The following is a 25,447-nucleotide window of genomic DNA, read 5'->3' as shown; positions in this document are numbered from 1 at the left end:
TTCTATCATAAAAAAAGTGATGACGAAGACTAAAGTTGCTACATTTTTATGTATTAACATGATTCTTAGTATAAATTCCTGGAAGTGTAATGACTAATCAATGGCATAAAAATTCTAAGCTTTTGACATGGTTTACTAAAGTGTTTTCCACAAAGGTACTCTCAATTCTACTACACCCAGCATTATTAGAAAGTACTCATGTCCCATGTCAGTTTGAGTAGGTGTACCTGACCCAAGCCATGGTATTTTCAATAGCCTAATATGCATGCATCCTTGGAGGTCAAGATGGTCAAACTTCGTCTCTCATACGTCAGACATATTGTCAGGAGGAAACAGTTGCTGGAGAAGGATATCATGTTTGGTAAGGTGGAGGGTCAGAGAAAAAGAGGAAGACCCCCAACAAGATGGATTGGCCAAGTGGCAGCATCGATGGACTCAAGCACGACAACAGTAGTGAGGCTGGATCAGGATTGGGCAATGTTTTGTTCTTCTGTGCATAAGGTCGGTACCAACTCAATGGCACCGAACAACAACAACAATATGCATGTGGAGTCCTGGTGTGGTGCTGTGGACTAATGTATCAGACTGCAAAGTCGTTTGAACTTCACGGTGGTTCAAGCTCACCAGCTGCTCTTTAGAAACCCTATACAGGGTCGCTATGGGTCAGAATTGACTCAACGGCACTTTAACAACAACAATATGCATGTGAAAGATGACCAATGAATAATGAAGATGCATCAGAAGAACTGATGCATCTGAGTTATGGTGTTGGAGAAGAATATTAAAAGGACCATGGACTGCTACAAGAACAAATTTGTGTTGGAAGAAGTACAACCAGAATGCCCCTTAGAAGCCAGGATGACCAGACTTCATCTCTCATACTTTGGACATATTATCAGGAGGGACCAGTCTCTGGAGAAGGACATCATGCTTAATAAAGTGGAGGGTCAGTGAAAAGAGGAAGACCTCCCCCACTTCCCCAATGAGATGGATTGGTACAGCAGCAGCAGTAAGGTGCTCAAGCAACTATTGTGAGGAAGGCACAGGACTGGGCAGTGTTTTGTTCTTTTGTGCTTAGGGCTGTTAAGAGTCAGAACTGACTCAATAGCATCTAATAACAACAACAATTTCCTCATGCCCTGACCACCATTGGGTTTTATGATATTAAAAATCCTCACTAATTTGGTAGGTGAAAAATAATCCCTTTTTCATTTTTTTATGATTAATGCAGTGGAATTTCTTTCTGTGGTTACGCATCAATTTGTATTGCTTATTTGGAGATGTACCTGTTAATATGTTCTGTCCAGTTTTCTTTCCCAATTTATTTGGATATTAATCTTTGTCTGTCACATGGGTTGTATATATTTCTCCCAGTTTGTTTGTTTGCCTCAAAGTCGGTTTATAGCATTTTTTTACCTATAAAAATGTAACACACAAGGGTGCTTCAAAAAGTTTGTGAAAAAATTCCATTCACTTGTAATTCAATTTATCCATGATCATTTTAAAACACCCTCATATTTAGGTAGTTCGATCTGTTCTTTTCTTTTTGATTTTTGCTTTAGAAATCATATTAAGAAAGGCCTATCTCATATCAATGTTGTATACACACACACACACACAAATGCTTATATGCTCTTGTAGCGTAGTGGTTACGAATTGGGCTGCTAACCTCAGGGTCAGCAATTGGAAACTGCTTTTTTTTATCTGTTCATTGGCCCCACTATTTGCACACCTCCATTCTGGTGAACAGAGGGGGTACCTGAGTGAGTGGACATCCCCCGCACCCCTACCACTGATGGGTTCTTCCGCCATGCATGCACACAGATACTCTCAGACCAAGAGCTGGCCCTGAACAGTTTTTTAATAGGGAAAAGGCCAGAACAAGGATTTAAAAACAAAAGGCAGAAAATTAAATTAAATCCTGAGGCACAGCATAAGAATCAACAGTGGCATCTTGAAATTTATCAGATGGCCTTGAAGGCAAGAAGCTGAAAGAGGACATTAAAGTCATATTCATATTAGGTTACAGACTTTTTTTTCTCTCTCTCTCCCTCCTCTCCCTTTTCTGTGATTATAGACTACAGTATCCAATCTATTTTTTGTTATTGTTGTTTTGATGTTTTTTTGGTGTTTTTTTTTTTTTGCTGTTGCTGATTTGCTGTTTTATGCTCCCCCTTTTACCTTTGGGGGACCCTTTCTCTCCCTATATTACCCAAGAAGAGACAGAAACTGCTGCCATAGAGTCAAGCTACAATCACATTCAATAAAACACCAAAACCCAGGCAAGAGCCAATACCAACTGCCATAATCAAGGAGGCAGACAACACCTGTGAAAGTTACTCTGAGTTAAGCAACAAGAAGAGTGAAAAGGGAAACCCACATTCTGATCACATCTACCTGGAGGCAATCAGAAAGCATAAAAAATACCAAAATATACACTCAATTAAATATTAAGGCCACAGATAAACACTAAACATGTCCAAGAAGCAAAAGCAGATGGCCATATCAGCACATGTCCAGAAACAAGATAAAGTGTCTGAGACAAATGACCTAGAAGTAGACCTGGACTACATTCTGGAATGAGGGGCAGGCCTTGGAAATGCCTGAGAAGGAATTTAGAAAAATGAGTATAAAATGTTTAAAAACACTTTACAATGGAGTTGAGAATAATAAGGAAGAAGTTAAGAAAGTGCTATGGAAACAATCAAATAAGATAGATACAGCATTGGAAACAAATCAAAACCTACAGAAAGAGGTCCACACGATCAATAATAGAATATCGGAAATAGGCAATACACTGAAAGGGCAAAGGAGTAGAACAGAAGAGATGAAAGGCAGAACCAGTGAACTGGAAGACTAATCTTTCTCAATATCACTAAGACAGAAGAGCAAACAGAATAAAAGGATAAAAATCTCTGAAGAAGGTCTAAGATCCATGTTGAACAACATGAAGAAGAATAACTTAAGAATTATCAGCATTCCAGAACGGGAAGAATCACACAAGTCCACAGAGGAGATAGTTGAAGAGCTTCTGGAAAAAAATTTTCCTAACATCATGAAAAGTGAAAAGATAAACATTCAAGAAGCTCAATGAACCCCAGGAAGGATAGACACCAAAAGAAAATCACCTAGACATATCATAATCAAGCTCTCCAAAATCAAAGATAAGGAGACACTTCTGAAAGCAGCCAGGGAAAACAGAAGTGTCACATACCAAGGCAAGCAAGTCAGATTAAGCTCAGATCTCTCAGCAGAAACCATGCAAGCAAGAAGGCAATTGGGAGACATATATAAAACCCTGAAAGAAAAAAACTGTCAATCAAGAACCCTTTATCCAGCAAAGCTATCAATCAAATATGACAGTGTAATCAAAACATTTCAGGATAAACAGAAGCTAAGGGATTTTCCCAAAGCCAACTCTGTGCTATAAAACATCCTGAAGGGAGTTCTGTGGACTGAGAACCAACAAGAACAGACAACAACCAGAGACTGACATACGTGGCAGCACCTCCCAGAACTAAATTGACAGAAGGAAGAGTCAAGAACAGAACAAACTCAGAGAATCTGGGAGGTCAGTCTGCGATCAAAACAATTACAATGTAAACGAAGGTAAACACGAGGAACAGAGATCCAGATGGTGAGAAAGTCAGGTAGATTACAGGATAAAATAGACTGCGCTAAATAGATGGAAAAGTTAATGAAATATAAGGTAACCTCAAAGAAAATTAACACTTCACAACATACCAAGAAAATGAAAATCCAAGCAGAACATGGAAACATTAAAACTATGAGGAAATGCACAAGAAAGAACACAAAAACCATGAACTTAACAAAGGAAGACACACAGAACAAAGAAAGCAGCAACACCACACACACACAGACATACAACAACAACAACAACAAAAAAACATAATGGCAGCAATTAATCCATACCTACCGATAATTACACTGAATGTAAATGGATTAAATGCACCTGTTAAGAGACAGATTTTGTTTTAAAAAACATATTTGGAATTTCTATAGAATTCCTTCTTGAATATTAAAATGATCGTGTATTTCCCATTATATCCCAGTCATGAACTATCCTTACATTCCTGAAATAAGCCCTATTTTGTCATGGCATGATACTTACCAATATATTGCTATCGTCCTTCTACTAATATTTAAGATCCTTACACCTATTTTCAAAAGTATGATTGGTCTATAGCTTTTAGTTTTGGTTTTAAAGGCATATTACATTCGTTAAAGAAGCTGGTAAGGATTCATTATTTTCTGTTTCACATGCTCTATAATGTTGTTGTTGAATGCCGCCAAGTTGGTTCCAACTCACAGTGACCCTCACACTCCAAGGAATGGCTGATGGGTTTGAGCCACCAACGTTATGGTTACCAGTCCAATGCTTATCCTATAGTGCCACACCAGGACTCCTGCTCTATAGTAGTTTAAGAATAATCTGGTGGGGTTCGGTTGTTGTTTTTCTTCTGTAAAAGTCTGAGCTGATCATGTATCTTTTTTTAGCACATGTATTTAATTTGATACAGTAGTCCTATGAGTTAGAAGAGTTGGTTTTATTCTCACCATTTTACAAAAGAGAAAAATGACACAGAATGTTCAAGCAACTTACTAATGCAAGTTATGCAGCCTGTCAGTGCAGGAATTTTACACTATTTTCCAATTGGTACCTTCAATGGCTTCGATACTTTTCTTTGATAATGTTATGCAAGAGAGATTGCTTATCTATATATGAAGGGGTTTTCAAAAAGTTCATGGAAAAATAGAATCAAAAGATAACAAATTTTTCTCTTATAAAAAGACAAAGCTTATTGGTCTAACAAAGCCTGGTAGGATCCCAAAGACTATGACCACTGGTCACACTTCAATCTGGAACTGAACTCACCCCCATGCTAGTTTTCAACTATACAATGGACAGGTCTCTGGGTGGAAACAGTGACCCTTGTGAGGTGGACATACCTTGGAATAATCAACTATTTTAGATTAGGAGGCCAGCATTTACCCAAGGACAAAGTTCAGATGGATTAGGAAAGGAAGGAATGGAAACGGGAAACACAGAGAGGGAGGAAGTGGCCTAAGTGGTGTTGTGTTAGGGGGAATGCAATCAATGAGATGAGACAGAATATGTAGAAATTGTTAAATGTAAAACATGATCTGCACTGTAAACTTTCATCCAATTGACCATAAAAAAGTTAAAAAAAAAAAAACACCTCTTGAATAAGACACAATGAAGACATGTATCAGAATTAAAATGCATGCAATTCTCATTGACGCAGTGACTACTTTTAAAAACAAACAAAACAAAAAGGAATTGGTCATTCATAAGAAGAGTTCTTTGTGGATTATCTCAGGAGTACATGGCAAAATTTGTATATTAGTTTTAATAAAATGCCTTTAAATAATTTCAAAGTATGTGAACTGCAATAATAAATATTAGTTTTCTGTTTTATTATTCACTAATAAATATTAGTTTTCTGTTTCACTCACACAAGATACATTTACATGAATTAGAGTTAAAACTTTTACCTATTAAGTTTCTCAGCTTCTTCTAAATATCCATTCTAATTCCCTAAGAGAATCTTCTAATAGTCTATTTCTGTCTACATTTACAAAATGAACTAAAGAACTGAGACTGTGATTTAGGTTAACAGTAAGGGAAAAGGATCTTCCCTTATATTTCACCCTCTCAAGCCATGCCTACATACAAACACACTCATAAATGTACTCAAACACACACCTTCAGTTATTAAGGAACCTTAGGTCTAGGAATTGCTTCCATTTTCTTCTTGGTGTGTGTATACTTTTAACTGAACAACAGCTATAATTATCTTTGTATATTGCTAAATTCTGAAGTATGCGCACTATTGCTAACTGCAAAATCTACAGTTCAAATCCACCAGCTGCTGTGTAAGAGAAAGATGAGACTTTCTACTTCTGTAAAGATTTATAGCCTTAGATACCCTGTAGAGGGCCACTATGAGTCAAAATTGACTCAATGGCACTGGGTTTGGGTGTGTATGAGGTTAAGTTAAAAAAGCATGGCACTCTTCCTAGGCTGGCACTCGGCAAGAAACAGGCTATGCTCAGGTCAAGCGCGGCGATTGTGATGCCCAGTGGAGAAAAGCTGGATGAATTCGAGTCTGCTATTTTTCAGGCTCTTCTTGAGCTAGTGATGAGCTCGGAACTAAAGGCTCAGTTAACAGAGATGAACATAACTGCAGCTAAGGAAACTGAAGTTGGTGGTGGTCAGAAAGCTATTGCACTCATTGTTCCCATTCCTCAACTAAAGCCTTCCCAGAAAATCCAAGTCCAACTAGTACATGAACTAGAGAAAAATTCAGTGGAAAGCACGTGGTCTTTATTGCTCAGAGGTGAGTTCTGCTAAACCAACTCAGAAATTAAGCAAGAGCACCCCAGGGGCTGTACTCTAACAGTTGTGCCTGATACAATCCTTGAAGCATTGATCTTCCCAAGTGAAATTGTGGGCAGGAGAATCCCAGTACAGCTGGATGGCAGCCGGCTTATAAAGGCTCATTTGGACAAAGCACAGCAGAACAACGTAGAACACAAGGCTGAAACCTTTTCTGGTGTGTATACGAAGCCCACGGGCAAGGATGTTCATTTGAATTCCCAGAGTTTCAATTGTAAACAAAAACGATTAAATGAGATACCATTCATAAAAAAAAAAAAAAAGTTTGTTTTTAATTTTAAAGCATTGCAACTAGGGTTCCAGTTCACACATGCATAGATTTATTCCAAACAAAACATGCTTTAAAATATCCTAGCTATCAATGGCTGGCTGCAGACAAGCTATCTCAGAAACACACTGCCTTAGTCTCATTAGAAGGAGTTCTGGTAGCGTAGTGGTTACAAGTCGGGCTGCAAACCTCAAGGTTAGCAATTAGAAACTACCAGTTGTTCCTCTGGAGAAAGATGAGGTTTTCTGCTCCCATAAAGATGTATAGCCTCAGACACCCTATTCAGGGTCACTATGAGTCTGAACCACTGCACACAACTACCACCTGTCTTATTATGGTGCCTTCAATCAAAACAGTAGCTTTCAAGGGAATATGCTGGGTCAGTTCAATTCAAGGCACAGAAGTCAGCTTGGAAGGTTATGACAATCGATTTAGGGGGATTTCAAAGGGGCAGTCTTGATAGATTTTCTTGAAGGACACAAAACGATCCTGGATGCATGTTATAAAGACATTTTAAGCACACTGAAAACTGTTTTGGTGAGGAAAAGTTCAAGAAAGTTGTGCCAAGGACTTATTTTTTTTCCTTCACAACAATGCACCTGCTCATTCTTCAAGGATAGCAAGGGCTGTGCTATGAGAACTTCATTGGGAAACCCTGACCTGTCCACCCTACAGCTCCGATCTTGTCCTTTCAGACTTCCTTTTGTTCCCCAAACTCAAAGAACATTGAGAAGGAACACAATTTGAGACCCTTGAGGATGCCCAAACTGCCATTTGATGTGGTATACATCAAAGAGCACAGAATTCTTCTGGGAAGAGTTAAAGAGATGAAACCACTAACTTCAGAAGCATATACAGACTTAGATGAAAGCTGTAGCGAGAAACAGTAACTTCACATTTCCATATTCTTGTTTAATAAATGTTTCTATGATTTTACAGCAATACTTTTTTACTTACACTTATAGCTTTCTGGTTTCTCAAAACGGAATTGCTCTTTCCTTTTTTTTTTTTTTTTCCCCATGCTTTTTTTCCTTTTTCCTGATTTAATAAACCAGGCATTATCACTGCTTTTTACTCAGTATCTTATTGCCAGTGGCTCCAGAAAGTCCCTTTTTTTCAATCCAGCTGCAATTTTACCTTGAGCTTTCAAAAGAGATAAATATAGAAAAGTTAACTCCCTCTGTTACAAATAATTTTTCTATAAATTATTGCATGTGGGAACAAGACAGGAAGCGTCAATGGGGTGAGACAAATCTATTTTATATTCTCTCAAAATAATATATGACTTATTCAGATATAACCAAAGTTTAAGCCACTATCCTAAAATCTAGTTCATTTCAGAGCAATCTCATTGTACTTGAAAGCTTATTTTGCTAAAGGATTCAGAATGAGAAGAAAGGCAACTCAAATCTTTTAAAATTAGAAGTAAATGTACTTTGTTACAGGTTAAGAAACATTTGCTGGGATTACAAGCAATTTCCAGCTAGAGTTACATAAAAAGAAGACTTGAAATTAAGCTATTGTATCCCCTAGTAAAATCCCCTACTGCCTAAAATGGCTTTTATAAGTAAATAGTATATGGATGGCATTAAAAAAATGTTGAAGAAGTGGGATTTGAGTAGAGAGAAAGATTGGAAAACTCCTCCTACCCCTCATACTTATCTCCCACCACACACATAAAAAAATTGGATTGGCGTAGGGGAGAGGGGGAGTGGAGGGCTCATACTGAAAGTCCAATTTCAACGTGGAATAAGCATACATGGAGTAGCATAGTTGAGTAAATTGTCTGTAACATTGGGCTAGAATTTATTCAGTGAAAGGGCTTACATTCTTCAAGACTGAAACAGCTTTCTGGTAGTCTAAAATAAAATTGCACAGAAAGCTCTTGTGAAATGTAGCACATATGAATACTTTTACAACAGAATTTCATTTAAAATGTAGCAACACAGCTAGAGCAGTGACCATCACATTACTATCTGCTGGCAACAGATTCTCTATAATAAAGCCTATACTTTCTCATATCATAAGTAGTTCCTTGGACTTTTGTGACAGTGTATATTCCCAAATGTTGGCCAGGCTACTTACATTTAACATTTGCTCAATATTTGCCATAATACTAGACAATTTTCCATAGTTGTTGTTGTTATTAGATGCCATCAACTTGGTACTGACTCATAGCGACCCTATGCACAACAGAACGAAACACTGCCCGATCCTGGGCCAACCTCACAATTTGTTGCCAAACTTGAGCCCACTGATGCTGCCACTTTGCCAATCCATCTTGTTGGGGGTCTTCGTCTTTTTCTCTGATCCCCCACCCCCACCCTACCAAACATGATATCCTTCTCTAGCAACTGGTCCCTCCTGACAATATGTCCTAAGTATGAGAGACGAAGTTTGGCCATCCTGGTCTCCAAGGAGCACCCTGGCTACACTTCTTCTAACACAAATCTGGTGGTTCTTTTGGCAGCCCATGGTACTTTCATTATTCTCTTCCAACACCATAACTCAAATGCATCAATTCTTCTTTCCATAGTTAGTTCTTACTAAATAGCTCTTTGGTTCTATTTTCCCATTTTATAGATGATGAATCTGAGGACACACATCTAAACTGATATTCCTGTGGTTTTTAGACAGTACTTGTGACAGTTTAACGAAGATAAAGATTGAAAGAGATTTCAAAGTAAAGAGCAAGAAAGACATTTAGGGTAGTTCAAGTCATTTGGCCTTAATAAATAGGAAGATAATTTAAAAAAAAAAAAAAAGTTGTGATAATTCAGAATGTAGTTCCTGAGAAAATGTGATAGGGAATCAATAAGAGAAAATAATCTTCCTGTTTCAGTAACTAGAAGCCTACCCATGAATTCAGCTGCTGTCATCCTGAAGGCTGAGAATTTCCTGAACATTGTTTCCACCTTTCTGTTAGGATTCCAGAAGAGTTCTCTGAAGACAACAACCAGCCTGAAATCTGAGTCTTTCTTGATGCCCTGCCACGATGGATCTATGTACTTTTGGTTCCCAACCACTCTTCCTATATTAGAATGGTCTTCAACTTTCAATGTAAGGACTGTGACAAATACCTAAATTTTCAAGAAATTTAAGAGTCTGTGTGTGTGTTTGTGTGTGTGCTTTATTTGTTCTACTGATGCTGGAGCAAAATAAAATATATTTAATTGTTTAAAACCATCTAGAGAAAATATAGGTGGTCTAAGTGATTTTTAAGACCGTATTCACTTCACTTCCTTATCTTTCTTCTTTTTTATAGATTTCCTTAATAATCAAAATATGCCTTATGATTATTATTCAGAATCTATTTGGATACTAGCTGTGTGATCTTCACAATAGCTTGTCTTTGTTTGTTTTCTTATCTGTAAAATATGCAGTTGTAAAGATTAAATGAGTTCATATCTATAAAGAACTTAGAATCAGGCCTGAAACATAGTTACGTGCTGTGTTCCGGCTCATAGCGACCCTGTTGTACAGGGTTTCCAAGGAACGGTAAGTGAATTTGTACCACTGACCTTGCTACAGCACCACACTCATAGAAGTGTTAGCTTTTATTATATTAATATTATTATTGCCATTAGTTGTTGTTGTTGCTATTAAGTGCCATCAAGTTGGTTCTGACTCATAGCAACCTTGTACAGGGTTTCTGAGGAGCAGATGGTGAACTTGAAAGGCCAACCTTGGAGTTAAACTGACTTTGCAGTCCAGTGCAATAACCCACAGTGCCACACCAGGGCTCCTGGTGCCTATGATTGTCATTAGTTGTTGTTGTTAAGTGCCATCGAGTTGGTTTCCACTCATAGCGACCCTATGTAGGGTTTCCAAGGAACATCTGGTGAGCTTGAACCACCCACCTTGCAGCTCAAACCAACCTTGCTGCAGGGTTATATACAATAAGCTATTAATTCAGTGCAACCACTGATGAGTAAATGTACACAAAATATAAAATATTCTATTTAGTCATTCAAAGTCTCAAACAAAATGATCAGAAGCTGATTGCACATGGACAATGTTGAGTTCCTATTGAGGCTGTTATATCTTTCTTCCTTCTTTTCTTCTGCCTCAGCAATTTATCTTATGACATACTTCCCCATAATGCTCAAATTTTCCCCACAGTCTAACAAAGTCCAGACATGCACCCAATTGACAATGAATTAGTGATCTAACATGCCAGAGGCTAGAGATATAAATATGACTATGGCCTGGCCTTACTATTGTACAGTTCACTTGCTAGTTAGTAGACAGGCATATAAACCAATAATAATAATAAAACAAATAGTAAGAGCGCTGATGGATGTACAGACAAGGTACTATGGAAGCAGGTTGGAGGGATACCACTTTGGGAGGCTCGAATAGAGATTCCTGGGGGGAAAAATCCAGGGCTTAAAGGATTTCAAGTCGGAATTTAAATGTCTTTTCTGGTCTCCAAGGACTTCCCTAATTGGTCCCCTTTAACCCTTAAGCCATATTTTCCATTGCCCTCAACATTACCCACCTCTCTATTCCTATTGGAATACACGCCTACCTATTCCTTTGAAAAAATCCACTTTTGATTCTACCTCTTATTCCTGTTCTCTTTTGACATTGTCACCTTAAGAAAAAAAATGAACACTTCTCACCTCTTGGTAAACTATGGTCTCATCTCTCCCTGAAACCATTAATTACTTGGATGCAGCCCTGTATCTTCCTATTATACATGGAGGTGTTTCAAGTAGTCACATTCAAATATGTACTGACATTATTTTACCATATTTTCTAATTGTTTATTTTGGCTTTTCTTATCATTCCAACAAAGTTGTAAGTACCTTGAGAAAAGAAGATTTCATAAACTTAATTTAGGTGTTCTACAACATTTGGCAAATTGTCAGGCAAAAACAAAATAAAGGTGGTTGATCAAAATACTTTATGAATTAAATTAGTTCACCAGTGTCTTCTCTAGTTTATCTGATGTGCAATAAATTTTATGAAATTTTAGGAGGTCAAATAACCTAAGGAGGGAACATGTTTGCCTCTGAGAGTCAGTTAATTTACTAACTGAAAGTCAGAAGTACTATATAAGAAATAAACTAGCTTGGCAAAATTTGTGAACGTGAGCCATGGAATAAATTACACATTTGGCTTATAAGACGCTTGTGAATAAGGGTCTTGTATTTGGTAAGTGGTAAGAAAGCAGCATATTGTTCAGAGAAGGAATGCATGTAGGATATACTACACGATTAAAAATGAAATAAGAATAACTGAATGGTTTTTTCTTTGTAAGAAAGTATCTATGTCGGTTGAGTAAACTAAGAGGATTGTATATAGATGTGCAACGCACATATCCACAGAGTGTGAATATGGGAACAAAAAAAAACGGTACCTTAGAAAATGACTTGTTCATACAGCGAATGATGGCGAATGATTAGGCATTTTCAAAGTTAGTAATGCTTATTGCATTCCTTTTTTGTCTACTTCTCTCCAACTCTTACTGTTCCTCTATTTGTCTAACACTGTGAAACTTTACACTTTACACACACACACACTCAACTGTTTCCCACATTTCATGACATCAGCTACCCCAAGAGGATCTCGCAGAGTGATGTTATTAATTCACTAGACTAATAAGTGCTTTCCAAACTTTTTTTCAAAATTTTGGAAAAAAAATTTTTTTTGCTACCAATTTGTCCCCTCTGACCTCCAGATCTACCTTACTTGCCTGCTCTGCTGAAATGGAGCTGGACCCTGAATTTTTTTCTTTGTCAGCTAGCATGATGCTGAATTTTATCAGTAGAGAATGAAGGATAGAAACTATACAAGGACAATGTTTCCTTCCTGGTACCAGTCTGCTTGCTCAGCAGGCTCCTGGAACCCTTGGGGTTTCCTTAGTCTAAGCTTGTACACATTGGGAGCTTCTCCAGTGCGAGGACCCTTCTGCAGATGCAGTTCCCCAGCACCAGCTTCTGTAGAGTACACAGCTTCTCCAGAGCCCAACTCCTGCGTTCGAGAAGCTTCTCTCTGTTGTGTCATACGCCTGTACTACACTGATATCAGGAGCACCTGGTGGCCAGTAGCTTCTCTCAGCACTCCCCTGGGTGGTTAATAACACAATGCCTCCACTATCACACCTATCAGTGAACAGTTTTGCCAACTACTTCAGAGAGTAGATTTCCAGTAAATTCTAGAAAGCATACTTCCAGAAAGGTCAGATTTCCAGCAAGTTCCATCATTTGGGCACTACAGTGATTTCTCTAGCTTCTTGTGAATGACAGCTGTACCCTCTCCTACAAGATCTGTATCTCAGCCCTGTGGGCAGAGCAAGGAGGGAGTCTTCCTTGATCTCTCTCTTAGCTCTAGAGGTAGTAATTGCTTTTATATCTGCTATTCTTATATCAGACACTGAATGGTTTAAAACCAGGAAAGGTATGCGCCAGGGTTGTATTCTTTTCCCTTAGTTATTCAATCTGCATGCTGAGCAAATAAGTCCAAGACACTGGATTATATGAAGAACATGGCATCTGCAATATTCAGATGATACAATTTTGCTTACTGAAAGTGAAGAGGACTTAAAAATACTTGCTGATGAGTTGAAGAAACTTAGAGTCAATTGTCCATTAGATTAATGGGACATGTGAGCATCCATCTCCATGACTCTGACAACAGAACTAGACAGTGCCCCGTTACCACTACCAACTTCTTTGAAAGGGATCAGAGGGTGGTGCAAGATAGAAGGAGAGAAAACATGGAACAAAACTCAAAATTACTTAAAAAAAAAAAAAAAGACCATGCTTACTGTTCTTGAAAGGAAGTCACTTTCATGGCCCAGTTTTCAATCAAGGAGTTGGTAGGTACATAGGGAGGACAAGGAGCTCTGGTAGTGTAGTGGTTACGAATCGGGCTGCGAACCGCAAGGTCAGCAGTTTGAAACTACCAGCGGCTCCGCGGGAGAAAGATGAGGCTTTCTGCTCCCGTAAAGATTTGCAGCCTCGGAAACCCTGTACAGGGTCGCTATGGGTCGGAACCGACTCCACGGTACTTAACAACAACATACTAGTAAGGAATGGTCAGTCATTCAAAATCAAAAGGGCAACATTTTCCTAAGGACAAAGTTGAGAAGGGATGGGAAGGTGGGTGGAATGCAAATAGGAACCACAGGGAGGAAGTGAGATAGCCATTGTTGCATGGAGGGAATTACAGTGACTGAGATGCAACAAAGTACATGAGCTGCTGTATGTGAAACGGATGATACTGTCTGTAAACCTTCACTCAATTCACAATAAAAAGTTTGTTTGTTTGTTTGTTTTAGCTACTAATGAAGATCAAAGACCACAAACTTCAGTATGAGTTGCACCTCAATGTAAAGAAAACAAAAATCCTCACCACTGGACCAATAAATAACATTCGTATACATGAAGAAAAGGACTGAAGTTGTCTAAGACTTCATTGTGCTTAGATCCACTATCAACTCTTAAGGAAGCAGCAGTCAACAAATCAAGCAACATATTGCATTTGGCAAATCATATGCACAAGACTTCCCTAAAGTGTTCAAGAGCAAAGATGTCAGTTTGAGGACTAAGGTGCACCTGACCCAAGTCATGGTATGTTCAATATGCTCTTAGGCGTGTGAAAGTTGGACAATGAGAAGACAACAAAAGAACTGATGCATCTGAGTTATGATGTTGCAGAAGAACATTCTCATGTTCTGCCAGAAGAACAAACAACTTGTGTTGGAAGAAGTACAACAGAATGCTCCTTAGAAGCCAGGACAAATTAGGAAGGACCAGTCCCTGGAGAAGGGTATCGTGCTTGGTAAAGTGGAGGGGAAGCAATAAAAGAAGAGGACCCCCTACAAAATGAATTGGCACAGTAGCAGCAGCAATGAGCCCAAGTGCAACAATGACTGTGAGGGTGGCGCACCACCGGGCAGTGTTTCGTTCCGTTGTGCATAAGGTCACTATGAATTGGGACTGACTCAATGGCACCTAACAACAACAACAATTCTTATTCCTTTGGAATTTCTCTTTACTTAATAGTAGTCAACACCTCATTACCAAAATCCCATTATAGTGTTGTTGCTGTTGTTGTTGTCAAGTGCCGTCAAGTCAATTCCGACCCATAGCGGCCCTGTATAGGGTTTCTAAGGAGCAGCTAGTGAGCTTGAACTGCCGACCTTGCAGTTCAAACGACTTTTAGTAGTCATTTAATATTTATGTTAAATTTTCCTATTCAAATTATTGTATAATTTCTTTATCCTGACAGGGTGCTAACATGTATTCTCTATTATATTTTAAATTAACAGTTAAAGTGTCTTACCAAAAATTTAAATAACTGCAAAAGATTAACATGCTGGCATTCCATATTTAGATCATTTAATGAATGAAGAAGTCCACCATACAACCTAATTTGCAAAACCAGTTCACAATGTCAAATAAACGGGCCAACTGCGACTTATTCAATGTCTAAAAAATGATTTTTAAATTCACATAAACATGTTGGTACATACTCTCATGGCATTCTTTTTACTTAGGTAGGCAGAAAAGACAGATAGACAGTAGATGGGAAGGTACATAAGCAAAAGAGATCCCAGCCAAGGTCCTGGCCAATACAAAATACAATTTCAATGCTTTTTTGCCAGTGCCTTTTGGCCTTACTTTCATGGGTCTTTCATTCAGATGCAATGCCTCCAAACTGCTGTTTTGTTTGACGTCCTGAAGACTGGACTCCAAGGCAATGAGTCACAGTAAGATGTGCAAGGGGTGACAGGGATGGCATCTTTTGTAAAGTAGGAGAAGAGCAACTCAGCCAGAGGAGTTAGGGCACCAGCAGCAGCAGCAGACCACAGACTCTTCCCGAGACATCTCAGTTTCAGGAGAATATGCTTACAGATGTTAGGGATCAGAAGAAGGATTCCCTCAAAACTGCCCATGCTTTATGCCCCTAGAAAGTCTTTGTGGACTCCATTGTAAAGACAATTGGAGTAGGGATGTGTTTTACCAAAAAAAAAAAAAAAAGACAAGAAACAAAGTAAACAAGAAACACAGAAATCAGAATAAAATTATGAAATCATATTCCTTCAAATTTCAGAAAATAAAAGCTTTCTTTGCAAGAATACTAAAGAGGCTGTATGACAGCAAATATGAAACCTGACTCCTACCAGTACCTATATTTGAAGAAGGGTCTTGTTTTTAGGATTTGTGGCTTAAACTCTCACATGGCTTAAATCCTTCATTTACAATGGTTCTGTTTTTTATTTAAAACAGTAAGTTTTCCTTAGATCCACTTCTTGACTGAATCACATGATAGGGAAAGGATGGAGAATCTTAAACAAAAAGCAAAGGGGATGTAGCCAATTTTTACCATTTGTGATATTAACAAGTTTAACATGGCTCAGCAACCAACTTAAGTGTTATATCAACTATTATGACACAAGCTAAAGGTGTTGAAATATAAGGCCGTGTGTTTTCTGAGAGGAAATGGGTGACAATTTGAAGGGTCGGTTTTTAACATGAAGAATAAATACATAAGAATTCAGAACAGATTCTCAACGAACACCAATGTGCAATAAAGTTTATGCAATTTAAGAAACATTTCTAAACTTTAGAAAATTCTTTTCAAGGAAACTACTGTTTCCTGTTATTTCTGGAAAATCTATAAATGCTTGTGTTTTTAAAGGGAAACATTTATAGAGAGATATTAAATGTGTTTTACAAGCTATAAGTATCAGATCCTTGTTTATTCATTTCTCCTAAGAAACTTTGTAATTCTGTTTTATATAACTGACATTTACTCTCAGTTCAGGTTTCTGTCTTTTTATTTCCCCAAATCAAGATCCTGTTGAAAGTATGGGGTTTCTAGAATTTTCCCACCTGGGAAATAAATAAATTTTGGTAAAGATTTTCCTTTCTTTGGTAAAGATTCCTTTCCATAATCTCCAGAATACATTGTCTGAATGAACTATTTTGGTCAAAATGTCTGCGTTTCCTGTTTTGTAGTAAACCATTGGGATCTTTGAACTAAATGTTTTTGATGAATGCAAAAACTTTTAAGTTCATATTGGATCATTGTGTTTCATATGTCTAAGTATCTGTTATAATACTCATGTTACTTTCTCTAAAGATATTGTCCTTCATTGCATAAGTAATCATTTATTCGGGGCATATTATTCAATCTGAAAGCTACACATGAAAAATTTTCATTATGACCAAGAAAACAATTTTAGGACATCATTGAAGATAAATAAACTAACTATGCCAGTAATTTCTAGGGTCACCAAAATCTTTTTCAGAGCTCTAAGTGCCATGGATAGTGCGATGAACAAGTTCATGTTGGGTGCTTTAAAGATCCAAACAGCGCAAAACTTTTCAGTTTATCAAACTGGTCATTTACCATGAAAGTTGAGAATTACTCTTATTTCGTGGGGAGGTAAAAATAGAAATAAAAAGTGGCAGTAATAAAGAGATTCTAATATGATTAAGCAATGACTAGTTTGTTGCTATCCATACCCACAGACTTCTAACAAACACACACACTTACTTGAACAATGGTGTTCCACAAACAACACACTTATATATTCCAGGATCTTTGTGGTGTGTGTATTCTCCTTCGAAGGCACTGGTAAAGAATAGACAGGGGATTTAAAAAGTAAACATTAATATTATTTCTAATAGGATGTATTTGCCTAATCAGTATTTCTCTAATAAATCTTTCAAGGGCTTTTTGTACTAAAATGAGAACAGACCAAACACATGGAAATTGGAACATAACTAATAGATTTCAAATCTACATAATAAAATGTGAGAGCTAATGCAGTTTAAATACATAAAAATCAAGCCATCTAGCTGTGTAATGCTTAGGAAAAAATGTTTCCTATTTTAAAAATTGCCTCTAGTTTAGATTTGCTGAAAGAACATTATTACATAAGATTTCTGCTACTCTACAGTATCCAAGAGTGTATATCAGAAAATGCAGAGGGGTCCAAGACTTCAAGTGGGAGAAGTCTTATTTTTGGGTTTGCAAAGGAATATTCCAGCTTTAAGGGAATATTTTTCTAAGTTAACAATCTTAAAGGCTAGGAGGTCATTCCGTTAATACAAATCAGCTGTGCTAGCCCAACAAAAAGTCTATGTGCTCTGCAGCTTGTTTTCATTATCCTTTCACCCTCTTTATGAGGTCCAATTTTTTTATAAACAGAATTTTTAAGAATGACCTAATCTCTGGTTGTTTGTGTGCATTAAATCATTTCACTGGTCATGTACACAACAGGACAAGTAGAGGTCCTCCTGGGCTGAGACTGAAGTCTACGACTAGCTTATTGTGTGCGGAGGGCAGATTGTCAGAGGTTCAACATTTGGTAAATTCAGTAAACAGTATATATTATGACAGGAAGAGAGTGTTGCCTATTAACAAGGGCCCATGTGTGGTAAAGAGCTCATTCAGTTCATGAATGAAAACAAGAAGTTACATCATTAATAAATTTGGATCAGAGGTAAGTTATGGCCTTGTGCCAAGCTCCATGGTATAAATTAGACAACAAAATGGTTGGACCTTAGAAAGTTACCTTTGAGCTAGAATCAGCTGAGAGAGTCTTTATTCACTAAAAACAGTCTTGGAAGTGAACAAACTCTTTTTTCAGGACTTAGGGCGAACTTCCAAGGACTAAAGCCATGTGAGGGCAGTTATTGAAAATTTTTGACATTCCAACCACAAATGAGCCAATAAATACTTTCTCCACATGTGCTTCAAAAAGAAATCAGAGTGGGGTAGAAAGGAACTAAATTAGGCTACCTTCTTTTTGCAGCCCAAACGTCTATCCTTACAATGGCCACCTTCAAAATTTCAGCATCCTGGCACAGCGCCGTGTACCTCATGGTTTTGCTTACTGTGATGTCTTCCCAAAAAATGTACCTAAGTCGCTATTACTTCCACACATTTTGTAGTAAACTAAAAACAGGCCCTTAACAAACGCCCTATGACTTCACATAAGAGTGTTCATTCAATGGGGAGAGGGGTAAATAAAACTTAGTCTTGACCCAAATGATGCCATTTTCAGGGATATTCATTTGTAGACTAGCAAATAAGCAAAGAAGTCTTTAAACTCATTGGCAAGAAGGATTCCCAGAGTGAGGATGAAGAAGACGAGCTGTTACATTAGGACTTTATCTGACAGCTCACCTTACCTTTCGGTCCCTTTCTCCTGAGTGACATGGTACTGCAGGGGTGTTAGCCGCTTCCTCAGTTCCTGCTGGGGAAAGACCACCTTACAGTTCTTTTTATCCCTACATGACCCTGAAAAGAGAGAGGATATGGGAGAAGGAGGCTTTTTAGCTTGAATCCTGGATAATTGCTTTGGCACACTGCCAGAGCACAGCTTCTGCATTCACTTGTCAATGACCAGACCAGTCCCTAACGCACTAGAAAAGCTTACCTGACCCCTAGCTGACTGTGTGTCTAAGTTGAACAAGAATGTTTCTTATGACCCAGGTGATTCCACTGGAGCAGTGATAGTGTGTTACAGCCAAAGCTTCTAGCATGTGATTCCAAAAACTCACTGAACACTCACAAAATAGAAGTACATCCCTGCCTCCCAATGCCCAGAAACCCGTATTTTCAAATGAATTCAATAAGCATAACTCTATATCTACGTATGACTTATACATACACACATATAGATAAGATGATGGGTGTAAGACGTTAAACTATAACTCTCCATTGAAAAGTTTATCAAGTTGAACAGCTTGAAACACTCATCAGTCACATTTCCATTCTGGGTGCTTTAACTACCATCCTATTTATTTTTCTTTGCACCCTAAAAATGTATTTTCCCACGATTACGAATTGCTGTTCTGTGTGATTCTGTCAGACACTTCACTGGGTTATATAGAGTTCTTAAAAACAAATGTCTCTTTAAAGACTGTATCTTACCATGTAAACCACGCAACTAAGTTGAGGGAACTAAGCTACCCATCTGTATGTCATTTAGTACAAGAGAAGCAACTGCAGGTTTAAATTTCATGGTATTGGATTGCAATTTCCTAACATTGGATGCTTTTCTGCTTTTTTACCTTGAGTCATTTTGACTATACGAGAAGACATTTCTAATAATGCAGAGTCAAGAAGTTCCCCACAAAAAAGGGTGAGAAAAACAGGGAGTGGGGGAACAAAGAAAAGAGAAAAAGGGAAGCCGACTTTAGAAATGATTATATTTTGCAAAATACACAAGGACGCTTCAAAAAGTTCATGGGGAAAAAATCCATTATCTTTAATTCCATTTTCCACAAACTTGTTGAAGCCCCCTCCTATCTAAGAAGACTTCACTGATTAAATATACTTGAATGGTAGAATAATTTTAATGGGATTCTAGTAACAATGGCAGCTTTTATTTCTACCTAAGCAGACTGCAGTAAAATGTTCAGACAACACCTGTTTATATATAGTATTTTATTTTACCTGCACAAATGATTGAAAAGAAATATAACTCTGGGGCGGTATAACCATTACTCACTGCAATGAAATTGCTTTTCTTTGCCATCCATCACACTGGGAAAGAGGCTTGCAGATGGTCCTAAATGAAAAGATTTCTTACTATGTTTTGAAGTAGTAACTAAAAGAAACCTTGCTTAGTTTCCTGAATATGAAACCCAATTTCTTTTGAAATATAAATAAATAAGATTTATGAATGGAAATGCTTTCTACGTCTTGACTCAAAGGCACCTAATATCATGGTGAGTCCTGGTGTGGTGCTGTAGGATAAGCACTGAACTGCTAACTGCAAGGTCAGCAGTTCAAACCCACCAGCTGCTCTAGGAAATCCTATATAGGGTCACTATGAGTTGGAACCGAATCAATGGCACACATGACAACAGCAACATTAAAATTTCATATTACATAAGATCACAGAAATTACACTAGGTGATGGGGGAACAACCAGCCAGTTACTCAGAAATTAAAGTAAATTATCACCTTCCAGAACTAAAGCCACCAAGACAGAGCGGCAGATTCTTTAGGAGAAAATATGGAGACAGGAAAAGAGCATACCAGAGCCTAGCAGACATGCGTGCTGGAGTTGGCCTGCAGGTTGTCCAACAGTGCCTCTACTGACCTTCCACTAAGCACCTCGGCCCAAATCTGGTCTGGAAAGAGCCATAGGAACAGCTTAACATATCACTAGTGGTGTGCTGGTCTCTCATCTGACTGGATGCCTTGTTACACTCAGCTTTATTCAAGTAACTACTACTTCTATTTTTAATACTGTCAGAGGGATAAATAGAAATGTTCCTTTCAGAACAAGCCTGTCAACAACTTAGATACAACACTGCTCTTCCTTATATGAGATAAATGTGATAACTGGATTTTTTATTAAATTCACTGGAAACCCTGTACAGGGTCGCTATGGGTCGGAACCGACTCGACGGCACTTAACAACAACAACAAATAGACATCTTAGAAGTTATCTTTTTGTTTTAATTGTCAGAGTTTTATCTTTGTTAATTTTGTCAAAGAAATTCATTATTTGCAAATTTAATGTGACCAAATATCTTGGCTAAAATTCTTCTTTCCAATGGCATATATAATTAAAACCTGTAAAATTAAATGATTCTGTCCAAGATATTTTTGTTAATATATGTTCATTCATACAAAAAGACCAATTGTGTTCCCAAAGTTGAGAGAACTAAGCTACCCATCTGTATGTCATTTAGTACAAGAGAAGCAACTGCAGGTTTAAATTACATGGTATTGGATTGCAATTTCCTAACATTGGATGCTTTTCTACTTTTTTACCTTGAGTCACTTACTAAGGAGTGTTCATAAAAAGTAGCTTAAAGCACAGATGCTTGCAAATCACTTAGGCAAAGATGTTTCTCTCTTTTTCATTCTCACTCTCAAAAATCTCTCTTTTTCTAAGAAAAAGAATAAAATTGTTTGGTCAGTATTGGTGAACAATGTCAAGTATTTGTGCAAGGAAAAAAGGTAAAATTGAAAACATCTGATTGAAGTAAATAATACAAACATAAAAGCTTTACTGGTGAATGAAGGGTATTGAGGAGACTTTATTTCATAGATTAGAAATTACTTTTGATCTAAACATTCTTAAAAACAGATTGTTTTCCACTGTGCGCCGTCTCATTAGCTGCCACGGAGACCTCACTTTCATGGAGAGTTCTGAAAGAGTGCTGCTGTACCCCTTTGTCAGTCTCCATCTTATTTAGGAGGGGGGTAAAGACTTCATTCCAGCTGGCTTTGTTTGTCTTTCAAGAACCACTAAAGCAGTATTCACACAAATTTTGTAGGAATGTGCCCTATGTCATAGCCTACAAATTATTTGGTTTTGGTGCACTTAAAGGTCACCTTCCAAATTAGCAAAATTTTCCTACATCCTGGCTTTTCAACATTAAATATAAATATTGTTTCCTAACTGTAAGTGAGGCTTGTTCTTTAAGAAATTCTAGTGCTTATTTAAAGTTGTCAAACGTCGTACATTTTTATTCTTTGGCCGTACTATTTTCTCATAATAATTAGGCTCTTAAAGTATACCTAATAGCAAAAGGAAGTATGTGTAGACCAGAAACAATTATTGTGATTTTATATTAAACAACCTAATGAGAAGATTTGTCAGATTTTAACAAATTTCTAGCCACATAGTTTAAACAAGAATATACTTCCTGGACAATTGAAACCATTACTATTGCATTAGCTCTGCTCACATCATAACCCAAAATTGGTAGATATAAACATAGAAAAGCTTCGCTTCTGTCTCTGATTTCACTTGAGGATATTATTTTGATATTCTACACTACTTCATTGGATAGTTTTTCTTTACTATCTTAATTTAGGTACTGTAATTTTCTTATTACACAGGGTAATTTAGCATTAATATCATATGTCATCTGTTCAATAACCTCTACCTTGACTTAGGAGTAGGCTAGGGAAAGATTTGTTTTCACTTAAATGCTCAATGTTATACTTTGAATGTTGACTATTAAGTGGGTGTGTATATACACACACATCACACAGCATACTTAAGGAAGCAGTACTAACACTTCGGTACAACTCAGAATACCATTTCCTACAGAGAAAAGTGAGTGTAAGATCAGATCCATCTTGAACCCATTCCAAGGGTACTTTTTATTAAAATATGCCCAAAGTCCCTTTTCACACTGAGGTTTAGTCCTTGCTAGTTGCCTCAGAGCCAGTATTGCTTTAAAGCAATAAAAATAGAAATAAACTTACAGTAAGAGTTCATTTTCTAGCTTTGCCTTGGGTAAGTCAGCCTATCTGCCTAGATTTCTACTGTTGCCCTCACAGACATGTTATAAAGACCACAGCGGTTAGCACTTCTCAAACACTATTTGAGAGAAAGTAGGGGTACCCTATCACTCTGATCAAGGTGAACTCTGAAGTCAAATTGGATTTTAAACGGCAACAAGGTAGGTGTTTCAGTGTACTACAATATTTTATTGGGAATTATTTTTTCTATAGTAGCTCCTGAAGGGTAGTATCTTCCTCACAAGTTATCTTTGACAATGATTAAGAAAGGAATTTAAGGAAGAAAATAACACTAAAATTTGAGTGCCCTGCGTGCCAGGCACAGTTCAAGTTGCTTTCAATAATTTTATTTAATTCTTCCAATAATTCTAGGAGGTGTATTATACTCATTTTACAGATTCAGAAACTGAGGCTAGTTAGATTATAACATAATTGGCCTAAGGAGAAACAGTAAATAGTTAGCTCATCTTCAAGCTAGGGCTGGTTGGCCACAAAGTCTATAGTGACTAATTATAGTCTCTGTGAGGAAAATGATGCTACAGTTTTTTTCTTTCTTGTTAAATTATGTTGTAACTTTCAGCTAAAATTATCACTAACTGTGTAAAGTAATAAGGAAGAAAAATTAGCAATCACCATAGTACATCTGGGAAGCAAAGTGGCTATATGGTATTAGCACTGGACTGAAAACCAGAGTCTGCAGTTCAAGCCCTTCTTGTGGCTCCGCACAAGAAGGATAAAGCGTTCTGCTCCCATAAAAGATTTAAAGCCTCAGAAACCCTGTACAGGGTTGCTGTCAATTGAAACTGACTCCACGGCACTTAACAACAACTTAGTACATCTAAAACAGTAAATTCATTTGTCTATCAGCTAATGTCTGTTTCCCCTGTATTCTTTCCTTCAACATCGGGTCATCGACAAGGTTCAAATGGTATTCTCACAAAGTCTATAAAATGTTGAAAGCCTTTTAACTTCCTGATAAAAAGTAAATCAGATCTGTTACCTAAATCTTTAGAGCACTTTTAAGTAATAAATCTCATATTTCAGTATGAAAAATCAAAACAAAACCCAAAGATCTCATAACTTCACTTTTGGTTCTAAGGTCAGAAAAAAATGAAACTATTAACTATTTTCCCAAGATACTAAATGAGTAGGAGATTATAAGAATATCTTCTTTTGCTTCAAGTTTTAGGTTACAGCGTAAAGCTCATCATGAAATGTATTGTTGGTATGGTGCTGTAGGATAAAGTACTGAACTGAAAGTCGGTTCAAACTCACTAGCTGTTCTCCAGAAACCCTATAAAGGGTCGCTATGAGTTGGAACCAATTCAACAGCACAAAACATCACATAGTTGAAAAATGTATACTTCAATTTTCACAATAAATTTTCATTTTCAGGTGAGTATTATTTGTCTGTCATATTTGAAAGCTGAATTATTTTTTTAATTATTCTTTATTTAATTATTTTTTTAATTCTAGTAGCATTATGGAGTCCTGGCGTGGTGATGAAAGATAAGTACTGGACTGCTAAATTTAAGGTCAGTGGTTCAAACCTGCCAGACACTCCTTGGAAAGTCTACACAGGGTCACTGAGTCGAAACCGGCTCTACAGCACTTAACAACAATAGCAGTAGCACTTGAGATGTCTAGATAAGTAGGCATTTAGAAAAGCAAAATCTAGTCTGTTTTTAGAGTAGAATATACAATACATACCATGAACCATTTTTGGAAGGTGGGAGGAGGAGTAACCTAGCAATTAAGCAAAGTTTTAAGAAAATTGCAAAGTGCAAGTGAAAGAAAAGCTGTATGCTGTAGAAACAGACCCAATTCTTTTGGTTTTCTCTCCAAGTAGGCATATGTAGAAAAAACATTTCTGAGATTAACATCGATCAGTCAGGACACTTTTATTTCAATCCTCTGGTTTCCATGAAACTAGAGCTCTAGGTTTTACTTTAAGAACCACTGGGCCAGCGTTTTTTGTTGTTTATTTTAGTCATCAAAAATGTTGAGTGTTTACAGATTGCCAGGTACCATGCTAGTAAAATGTTTTCTTTCATTCAGTAATTATTTACTGAGCACCTACTATATGCTGACACTATTCTAGGTACTTATCCACTATCGGCCAGTCAATTCTGACTCATAACGACTTTATTGGACAGAGTAAAACTTCCCCATATGGTTTCTGAAACAGCAAATCTTTATAGGAGCAGACAGCCTATCTTTCTCCAGCCGAGTGGCTGATGTATTTGAACCACTGACCGTAGGATATACCAATGAACAAAATAAAAATCCTTGCCCTCATGGCACTCCTATCCCAGCAGGAGTAGAAGACTCACAAAACACAATAAAAGTCCAGCTGATAAGAAGAGAGGGCATATGCATAAGAACACCCACATTTGCAGATAATACCCACTTATCCTGGCTTCAGTGACTGGATGATCAGAGCTCAACCAGAAGTAAAAAGAAGAGGAAAAAAAAAGTATTCTCATACAATT

The 25,447-nt window shown here is 37.4% G+C and overlaps 1 protein-coding gene across 1 annotated transcript in view; it reads right to left on the bottom strand.

Moving 5' to 3' along the window:
• LOC102815921 (methionine-R-sulfoxide reductase B3, mitochondrial-like) overlaps positions 1-25,447 on the bottom strand; it is a 194,164-nt gene that overhangs the window by 145,755 nt on the left and 22,962 nt on the right. Inside the window, exons 3-4 of the mRNA XM_006859608.1 lie at positions 18,869-18,977; positions 17,226-17,303 (exon numbers count right to left, since the gene is read on the bottom strand). Coding sequence (XP_006859670.1) covers positions 17,226-17,303; positions 18,869-18,977 — 187 coding nt within the window. The remainder of the gene's footprint in view (positions 1-17,225; positions 17,304-18,868; positions 18,978-25,447) is intronic.

This window comes from Chrysochloris asiatica, unplaced genomic scaffold, assembly GCF_000296735.1.
Source record: "Chrysochloris asiatica unplaced genomic scaffold, ChrAsi1.0 scaffold00033, whole genome shotgun sequence".
NCBI lineage: Eukaryota > Metazoa > Chordata > Mammalia > Afrosoricida > Chrysochloridae > Chrysochloris > Chrysochloris asiatica.
Note: the sequence above shows the minus strand (reverse complement) of the source record. Positions and strands in the feature narration are given on the sequence as shown.